General features: G+C 43.5%; 1 protein-coding gene across 1 annotated transcript; it reads right to left on the bottom strand.

The window, feature by feature from the left end:
- Nucleotides 1-95: 95 nt before the first annotated feature.
- Nucleotides 96-10,246, bottom strand: LOC136434375 (zinc finger MYND domain-containing protein 10-like). The gene is made up of 13 exons (XM_066427163.1): nucleotides 10,046-10,246; nucleotides 6,374-6,482; nucleotides 5,496-5,609; nucleotides 5,176-5,229; nucleotides 4,890-4,969; nucleotides 4,569-4,644; nucleotides 4,269-4,357; nucleotides 3,825-4,008; nucleotides 3,083-3,172; nucleotides 2,627-2,752; nucleotides 2,055-2,176; nucleotides 1,525-1,650; nucleotides 96-1,014 (listed from the first exon to the last, which is right to left on the bottom strand). The coding sequence occupies exons 1-13, from the start codon at nucleotides 10,144-10,146 to the stop codon at nucleotides 936-938; spliced, it is 1,350 nt and encodes a 449-aa protein (XP_066283260.1). The 5' UTR covers nucleotides 10,147-10,246; the 3' UTR covers nucleotides 96-935.
- Between the last annotated feature and the right edge of the window lie 8 nt (nucleotides 10,247-10,254).

The raw sequence follows: 10,254 nt of genomic DNA, 5'->3' as shown, positions 1-10,254 counted from the left end.
TTCTAGAAAGTGAATAAGTCACGGTCTGTGAAATTCAATCAAATTTTCGTTGAACGAATGCTCTTTAGTTTTTGTAGTGCAGAAATGAAAGACAATTTTCCCTGTTGCAATATCACTCTTTATTTGGAACAAGGACATCATACATAATGTGTTTGTTTGGAACTATCACCCTTCATGGTAAAATAGCTATAACATATCAATTATAAGTTTCTTTTGTTTTCCAACTTCCTTGAATGATGATAGGTTAAGTAGATAGCTTTGGTTAATGGATCAATTTCCTTCTTGGAAGTAGTGCATCTCTATCTAGAATGTTGAGAAAAAACTCTCCTTATAATTTTTATTTATTTACTTGAAAATATGAACATCTATCAACACAGCAGGCACCTTAGAAAGTTATCAATAAAGGAATGTGTATTTTTTCTAAACCACTGTCCTTCAACCTCTTGTGACACCAGAAACTCACTCTAACAAACAAAGAAACAACAATACTGACAATAAATGGGAAATCACTTGTGTACTAACTTTTCTGTGACAGTGATTATTCATTTAGATATATAAAAACATCTAAGTTCAAATATGTACAGAATAATATCAAGGCACTCAATTCAATAATATCTGGTGTGTTACGCTGAATGGCGATTATACCGGCTATATAGATACAGAAAACACAGTGCATCATCAATAATTATAGAGCATTTTAGACAATCCCAAGTGACCAGACTTAGTACTTAGTGCGACCCTTGGCTAAATGTACTGGTGTCTTACTTACTTCAAGGTGCTTTCAAGTTACATAGCTGCACATAAACAATACTTTGTAACTTATGTAAGCATCACAAATCCCTCAAAGCTTCAAGGCCTCTATAATGCATAGATTTAAGTATTCACAAACTTAAGGTTTCTTAAGATACAACAGTTCTGGAAATGGTGAAGGACTACTATGACAGGGTAGACTTTGGAGCTGCCATCAGCTCACAGGCCTTCTTGTGTTTGGGCCAGTGGTTCACCTGGCATTCTCTGTGGACAGGTGGGGATAAACAAATTAATTATTCAAATGAGAAAACAATATAATTCGATGTCTGCATTGCAATTTGTTTGCAAATCAATTACATACACATATTGGGCAGCAGGCTCAAGTCGCACCAAAGTGTTTCTTCATTCTGATTTAAAAGATAAGATACCATGGACTACTGTGTTACTGCTAGGTACTGGATACTAAAACTGAAAGTAAAGTAAGGCTGAACAATTATGTCCCTAAAAATTCCTTTTTTTCCTCTATATTCTGGTACAAATATTTCCCATGGTTTCATTTCACGGTAGTGAGGAAATGGAGTGTTTGTGGTGTTTTACAGCTCCCGGTTGATTCAATGGGTTTTAAGGCAGACAGGACCTTTATTTTCTCTAGTTTTAAGTTTGCCATGAAGAAGTCACTTGAAAACTGCAAACATAAAAACCACCGCGAATGTATTAACGTTACTACTACTATGAAAAAAAAACTTTAAAAAAACGTTACTACTTCTACATTACCTTCTGCAGTACCACTCGTTCTGACAGCGGGAGCACCTCTTGCTGGCCGGCTCTCCACACACCGCGCACTTGGGCGGGTCCACCAACATGCTCTCCAGGAGGTCAAGGTTGTACGTCATTGCCCACCTGGAAGGTATGTGGAAAAAAATTCTCATACAGAAAAATTCTGAGAATCAACAAATACAATTGTTGAGGCTTTACACTTCTTCAACAAATCATCTTATAGACACACAAAAATCACAACTCTTGGTGGCAAATGTGCCTATGTTGGCACCTTGGCGCACCAAATCCGTTGTGTGTTTCTCAGCACACTTTTGACAGATTAGCTGAAGAAGCTTGGTGACTCCATCATCATGGTATCGTGTTAGTGCCTTTCCCCAGGGCACAACATTAGGACACGAGTATCAAGCCCGAGACCTATTGGTTCTGAGCCCAACGCTCTAACCGTAGACAAAGAAGACATCCAAATGTCTACGGTCTAGGTTTCAAATTCACAGCGACCAGTGTAAGACGTACGACAGAGTCCTCACCTCTTGGACAGCTCCTTGAGTTGCTCAGTGCTGGGGTTGAAGACCGTCTTGACCTGGTGTTTGGCCAGCGCCTGCCACTTCCCTTTGTTCTCCTGGAGGATCCTCTCTCTCACCTCGGGTACCTGGACAGGGAGATTTTCATGCCAGTTGGTACACATACTCTATTACTCTACACAGGGTTCTCACCAAAATCTGTTGCCACGCAACTACAATGTTGCTGGTTACTGCTCGATTTTACTTTTCCTTCTGTTCCTTCTTCATTCCGGATTGCCTGATCTGCAGCACTTTTTCCCCAATTCAAATATACATTTTGCCATTGCTCAATGGAGGACTTATAAATACTTTGTAAATCTGTGTATCGTAAAATGCAATTTGAATCCATCCTCACAATCTAAGCAGCATCAGAGAAGGCTTGATGTTTATTTCGACTGATGACATACCTAGGACAATAGTGAGGCCATTATGTATTTATACATGCAAGCATGATCAGTCCTTTAAGAAACTTATTCTAGAAATTGACATTCAAAAAGGTAAAACAGTTAACCTATAGATATAAGTTATATTACACACACCTGTTCCAGTACCAGGTCTTTCCTGGCTGCCGGAGCCTCCATCATGGACAGGTGTTCCAGGTACCGCTGCAACTCCGCCAGGTGGGGGAACTGGTCTAGCAGAACCTCATGCAGGTAACCTCTCACCTGGGGGGTAGGGTACAGGTGTTTACAGGTTAGGACAGGTGTTACAGGTTAGGACAGGTGTGACAGGTATGGCTGCAAAGTTTCATTTTACCTGGGGGTAGTATACACTGTCAGGTGTTTTTGTGAAAGCTATGGGCTTGGAGGACAACTTGAATCTGACTATATCTACTCAGTGAAACCAAGGAGGTTGGTGAAACTGTTGTGCTGAATCTTCTAAGACTGTTTTCAACTTGACATTCCAATTCAGCACTACTTTTTTTTAAATCCAAAAACTAGCAAATTCAAGTTGAGTGGCCTTGTGTGGTTACTAGTGATTGTAGGAAGACCAACCTTCAGCACTTGGTTCTTGTTGTAGTCGTTGTACTCGTACTTCTGCTGACAGCTGGGGCCCATCAGCACATTGTACAGGGCTATCCACACCTGGGAACACAGACAGTTTCAACTTTTATTTGGAAATAGGCAAGGGCATACAAAAATACATATTGTACTAAGCCTTGCATTAATGAAGAGGAACTCTTAGACTAGTAACCCTGCTTAACCTTCTGCCTGCTGCCTAACTCTGTAACCAATAGGGAATGAGGTACCAAACAACTTCAGTGTGCTAGAGTTTAACACTGGGACAGCATTCATTTTACATCTGCATCTATTCTACATACAAGTGTCTCAGTCTATAATCCAATGTAAAAATCTATGACAATGACAAACAGATAAACACTACACACAGAAAAAGAGTTTGCTATTATTACCCGGAGCTTTCGAGACAAACTTTGTCTCTTTATCAACCCAGTTAAGTCAGATCTTGTCTTCTTGAGTTCTCTTCTCACAAAAATATCAAAGTTGTTAGTTTTGTTTTGCTTTACATATGTATACCCGGCAGACTGTCTTTAGGGGTAACACAGCAATCTTGTACAGTGAGTTACTAGCTGCGTAAGACTGGACTGTAATTCTGTAAAGTTTGATTCACTCACATCGGGAAGGACCCCCACTCTTTTCGATAAGTGTGGTAGGTTCTCTAAGGCGCGGCAGACTCTCCTTAAAGTTAAACATGGGGTTGTTTAACTAAGCCACCCACCTGTCCCTCTATCTTAGTGAGCCTCATCCTGTCCTCCGGAGGAACTTCCTGCCACTTGCCGTCCACGTACTTGCGGAGTCTCCCGGCGCCCTCCCGCGTCCAGGGACAGTTCTCCACCAGCTGGACCAGCAGGATGGGGATGTTGTGGGTGTTCAGGAGACGATGGGTCGTGCTCAGGGGCAGGCTGGGGGAAGAGGAAGGGATCCTAAGCATGATTATCATTTTAAGTTACATGTAACAGCAAGCTTAAGGCAGCCAGGAAAATCACCTACCCACTCACCATCAATGAATAATTTCAAAAAAATCTGACTTTGGAAACTACCGTTAACTACATATCCACAACCATTTCAGCTTCTGCCTTGATTCTTTACCCACTTGTAAACAGCTGGTTTCTTAGGCCACGTGTCAGCTTTTCTGATATAGAATATAGATGTGCATCCCTACCTGTCCAGGTGGTCTGTGATGTACCTCAGTATAGTCACAGCCTTCACCGCTACGTCAAAGTCTAACGCCCGCTGCTGTTTCTTCAGGTCCTGAGAAGAAAAAATTAACAGTCTGTTAGATACAAATGTGGAAACAAAAGGCAGGCGGGCAGATACAACAATGGTACCAAAGATAGTTTATTGCCTTCTGTCAAAACAAAAGATACTGATGTCACAGTATACCATACATTTGAAATGTACTTGTATGTAACATAACATAACATAACATAACATAACATAAAACAATGTTGTTTGTACAGACCTCGAATGTGGTTGGATGCTCCACAAACTCCCTGATGTTGGGCGGTGTCTCCACATCTTCCTCATCTTCAGGGGACCTTTGACATAAACATATCTAATCATTTGAACTTGTAGAGTACAATATTGAGAAGTGATTGAACAATCTGTCCTTAACATTTGTGCATCGGCTTTCAGACTGCTGATTCTCTCTCATGTTAGAGTACAAAAAATGTAGTTTGGAGTCTTAATTCATACATTATAATACAAGCATGTTTAGTACACAAAATGAGATAGACAAGAACATCTTAATACAGCCACATGTAGTGTTCTATCCAAACCCTACCTGGCTATGAGGTCGACTATTTTCCTGTAGCAGTAGTCCAACAGGTCTAACATGGTGTCTTCAGCGGACTCACATGTGTCCTACAGGGGGAGGTAAAGAGATGGGAATTTGTTAATGGAAAGTATCATTCTGACTCATGTGTGCTGGTTTAACTACTACAGGAGAAGCTTAGGGACGTATCAATGCATCAGTTCAGGTGTGTATTCATCATGACAATTTACACATCTATGTTTACTACAAATGCAATATCTGTAAATGAAAGGTAATTTGAAGAAGGTAAACCCACCTTGTGGTACATGATGGTCTCCAGTAGGTTGATGATGGTAGCTTCATGGTACAACTGGAATAGAGCATTCACAACTATTATGCTTAGAAATAAAACTCCTCTAAAGAACCTCAAACCACAACCAGTATTTGAGTAAAAAATTCAAATGACTAGCAAAACCATTCCATGAAAGTTGTTGTCTTGCACATTGTAGTATGTTTCTTATGTGTCATATACGGCACACAGTTATACTGTAGCCATTTGCCTTATAACAATGGTAACCTATAAAATAGTTGGTGACCTATAGAAATAACAGGATACGAAGTTTGAATGGTACTCACCACAGTGTATACAGGAATAGTGCTGGAGGGCTGAAAGTCCATCCTGACCAGCAGGGAGAAGATTTTCTGTGTCCAAACTTCGACTGTCAGCAACTCATGGATCAGCACTGGGATCTGGGGATACAGGAGTGAAGTAGAATGTAATTAATGAAGGAATTAGAAAACAAATTTTGTTACAGAGACAGCATAGGTTTGAACAGAATAACGCTGTGCTACTTGGAATGAGTAAAATGGAATAAAACTTGAAAGTTCACAAAAGTGGGTTCATGCAGCAATAACAAAATTGAGACCCCATCTAAACCACTGGTATAACCAAACTGCTGCATATTCAAATTTCGACTTCAAGAAAGTTACTATTAAGCCTCTTACTTCTTTTTTTAAATTTTGTTTTTTATTCACGCATACATTTTGTACATAACAATTAACTACACATTTCCAATATTGCACACATTTACACAAATAGATACTGTCAAAGGGGCCATTTGCCCGTCTTATAAAGCCCCCAGTTTAAGCAAAAGACATTAACTAGAGACGTTTTCTTTTTTCATGATTAAACCTCAGAATTAATGAGTGAAAATAGAGGTGACATCTTCTTCAACTTCAACTTGATTTACCCCCAGATAACCCCGCGAGGGGCAAAGTAGGGGGGGGGGGAGGAGGTCCCAGGCTAAGGCGGGCAGGCCTTCAGCCTGGCGCGGTATGACTCAATGGTGGGAGCCGTAACAACCGCGCCAGGCAGGGCGTTCCACTCGGGGATTGTGCGGGGGGAGTATGAATATTTGTAGGAGTCTGTCCGGGCATTATGTGGTTGAAATTTGAGCGTGTGGCTCCCCCGGGTGCGCCCCTGAGCTGGGTGCCTGTGCGCACATTTCTCTCACCTTGTCATAAGACACCAGGAACTCCTTAACGAACTCGTCCTCGTTAGTGGAGGCGCTGATGATGGCCTGCATGTTCAACTTCTCAATGTACTCATGCTGCTTCAGCCACCTACGTGTATGCAAAACAAACAATCTTTACCTTGTATACCGTATCAGTAAACCACCTCGACATGGCATAACAGTGATGATAACACACATTGCATAGATAATGTTATATTCACAGTGTTGTATGATAATAATATTACAACCAGTAGGTACCCATCTGAGTAATGAGGCTGTTATAATTTGCTCGGAGCAGCTACTCGAACATGGGACCCCATTTTACGTCTCTTCCGAAAGACGGTCCAGCTCCAACAAGGATACCCTTCCCCCGGATTCGAACCACTGGTTTCCCACTTAATCAAACAACTACATGTATTTGGAACCAGGAACTGTGAGGCTGCTACTTATCAAGCTACAGGGACCCCCAGTTCTGTATCAAACTTTCTATGTACTCATGCTGCTACAGCAAGTTAGGGTCAAAATTATAATGGATGTCAGTACATCTGTCACACCAGGAAAGTGTTGTCATGTCCCTTTTATAAAAGGAAAATTGAAGCTGAGAAAACATAGCGAATCAGTAAAGCGACATACACAACTCTTAATCGAATTATGACAGAAAAAGATTACAAGATACATAGCTCCAGCGCTAGCTCCAGATCTTGAAAACAGATTCGAGTGGAGATAATACATTCTGAGCTGTTCTACTATGCTGGAATGTATGGATAAATGGACAGAATGGCTAGACAAAGGCCTGCCAGTAGACGCTGTCTACTTAGACTTTCGTAAGGCTTTCGATTCGGTGCCAATCCAGAGATTACTAGCAAAAGTACAAAGTTATGGAATAACGGGCAACATTCTGAAGTGGATTAAGTCCTTCCTACAAGGGAGAAGACAGAGGGTACGGGTAAACGGCACAAGATCGGACTGGGCAGCAGTAACTAGCGGCGTGCCTCAGGGAAGTGTGCTGGGTCCGGTGCTGTTCTCCTTGTTTGTTAATGATCTACCTGAGACTGTGCAAAGTGACCTAAAGCTTTTCGCGGACGATACGAAAATTTACCGTCCAGTAGCAAAGGTTAACGACTGTGCCGTCATACAAAAAGATCTACATCAACTACAAAGCTGGGCAGAAGATTGGCAGCTGAACTTTCACCCTATGAAATGTACTGTCATTAGGTTGGGAAAGGGTCATCCTGACTTTGTATACACTATGACGGACAAAGAAGCAAGTACATCTTTGAACTTCACACAGATAGAGAAAGACCTGGGTATTATGGTAGATAAGGACCTGAACTTCAGTAATCATTCCTACCCTTGGCGAATCCGTAGTTCCAACTATCCCCTCCCTTAACATCTCAGTGGAGGGGGTAGCCAAACAGCTCTCTAGTCTTAATCCCAGCAAGTCCACAGGACCAGACGGAATACCACCGCGCCTCCTGAAAACTGTTGCCGAGCAAATTGCGCCAATACTACAGACAATATTCTCCCAATCAATATCTACGGGAGACGTACCTGAGGATTGGAGAACAGCTAACATCGCTCCAATCTTCAAAAAGGGTGACAGAACAATGCCTTCCAACTATAGGCCGGTGTCTTTGACATCGGTCTGTGGCAAAGTGCTCGAACACATCGTGCACAGCCACATGATGAAACATCTTGACACTCATGGCGTTCTGTCCCCGGCGCAGCACGGTTTCAGGAAGGGTCTGTCCTGTGAGAGCCAGCTGGTACTCACCCTCCAAGACTTGGCCAACAATCTTGACCATAACAAACAGGTCGATGTCGCGGTGCTTGACTTTAGCAAGGCATTCGACACCGTGCCCCACGAGCGACTGCTAAGCAAGCTCGAGCACTACGGCATTTCTGACCTTCTTCAGTCTTGGTTTAGGGCCTTCCTAACAGAGAGAACCCAGAGGGTTGTCTTTGACGGCGGAACATCTAAAGCTGTCAGGGTCACCTCTGGAGTCCCTCAGGGTACAGTGTTAGGCCCTTTGCTCTTTCTACTGTACATTAACGACCTCCCCAGCTCCGTAGATTCACACGTTCGATTATTTGCCGACGATTGCTTGATTTATCGAACTATCAGCACGCCTTCTGACGCACAAGGTCTACAGTCTGATCTTGATGCACTAACAGATTGGCAAAATCGTTGGCTTATGTCGTTCAATCCCTCTAAATGCCACATCCTCCATATCACCCGTAAAAAGCACCCCATCCTAACTCAGTACTCCCTAAGTGGAGAAGCCCTCACCGGTGTCAAGTCCCACCCCTATCTTGGAGTACAACTGTCCGATGATCTGCGGTGGGACACCCATATCAACTACGCCACTAGCAAAGCCGGCAGGGTACTAGGGGTCATTCGGCGCAATTTGACCCATTGTCCATCTAGGGTCAAGGCCACTTGTTACAAAGCGCTGGTGCGGCCCCACTTGGAATATAGTGCCACCGTCTGGGACCCGTACACCACCAAAGGGATACAGGCGGTGGAGGCCGTCCAGCGCAGGGCCGCCCGAGTGACTCTGAATGACTACCGGCAGACTAGCAGCGTGACACAAATGCTCAATGACCTGCAGTGGACCCTTCTCTCTGAAAGGAGGAGGAACGCCCGTCTCACCTTTTTCTATAAGCTAGTTAATAACCACATCAATATTAATACAGATAGTCTACTGAAACCAGCTCAGGGGCGCACCCGGGGAAGCCACACGCTCAAATTCCAACCACTTTACGCCCGAACAGACTCATTTAAATATTCTTTTTTTCCTCGCACCATACCCGAGTGGAACGCCCTGCCTGGCGCGGTTGTTACGGCTCCCACCGTTGAGTCTTTCCGCGCCAGGCTGGAGGCCTGCCCGCCTTAGCCTGGGACCTCCTCCCCCCCCCTACTTTGCCCCTCGCGGGGTTATCTGGGGGTATACTAAGTTGAAGTAATCACGTAGCTGCAATAACCAACAAAGCCAATCAAGTTGCAGGACTTATGTGGAGAACCTTTGAATTTGTCGATAAAAAAGTATTCTTACTCTTGTACAAATCTCTAATCCGCCCACACTTGGAATACGGGGCTCCAGTGTGGTCACCATACTCGTGGAAACTAGCTTTTGAGCTGGAACAGGTTCAAAAGAGGGCAACAAAACGTGTCCCTGGCCTCAGGAATATGACGTATGAGGAGAGACTTAGAGTGTTGGACTTACCAACTCTAGTCTACAGACGTATTAGGGGAGACTTGATCAACACATACAAGTTCATCCATGGAGTGTATGACTTGGAAAGCCCTTTCGACTTGATCGAGGAAACTAGAACTAGAGGACACAGTTTACGTATAAAGAGGAAAACATCTAAATCAAACAGAAGAGCACACTTCTTCAGCGTCCGGGTGATCCCCTGGTGGAATAGCCTACCCGAGACAGTAGTGGTTTCTCCCAGCATAAACTGTTTCAAGGAGAGGCTGGACAGGTTCATGCGGAAACACAAGGTGTACTTTGACTTCCGAGCTCTTGACAACCCCCACAAACTGGAAATGACTGTGACATAAAAGTGAAGAGCGGCCTAAAATGGAACCAGCCGATTCCTATCTGGCCGAAGAAACTCTACTCTACTCTACTCTACTATGTCCACATCTCTGACAGATTTACCCACCTATCTGTGCCGATATCCTTGATTGTCAGAGTCTCCAGCGCTTCTACATAAGCCTCTGCCTCAACCGGCATCAGAACTCGTGTCGCCTGCTCCGCCTGCATGCTGAAATCTCGCACAAACCTCGGGTTTTACTTCGAAACTCAGAAACTGGCCGCCATTTTCCACGCTCAACTTTGACCTCTAGTCGTCATGACGACAAGACCATTTCC

This window comes from Branchiostoma lanceolatum, chromosome 5 (assembly GCF_035083965.1).
Source record: "Branchiostoma lanceolatum isolate klBraLanc5 chromosome 5, klBraLanc5.hap2, whole genome shotgun sequence".
Taxonomy (NCBI): Eukaryota; Metazoa; Chordata; class Leptocardii; order Amphioxiformes; family Branchiostomatidae; genus Branchiostoma; species Branchiostoma lanceolatum.
Note: the sequence above shows the minus strand (reverse complement) of the source record. Positions and strands in the feature narration are given on the sequence as shown.

What these genes read in the sequence shown, in the direction of transcription:
- LOC136434375 (XM_066427163.1), bottom strand. Translation starts at nt 10,146, where the DNA reads ATGCAGGCGGAGCAGGCGACACGAGTTCTGATGCCGGTTGAGGCAGAG. An exon ending in ATAGTCGACCTCATAGCCAG is followed by an intron (nt 4,645 to 4,889) that starts GTAGGGTTTGGA and finishes TTTATGTCAAAG; the next exon opens with GTCCCCTGAAGATGAGGAAG. An exon ending in AGCATCCAACCACATTCGAG is followed by an intron (nt 4,358 to 4,568) that starts GTCTGTACAAAC and finishes TTTTCTTCTCAG; the next exon opens with GACCTGAAGAAACAGCAGCG.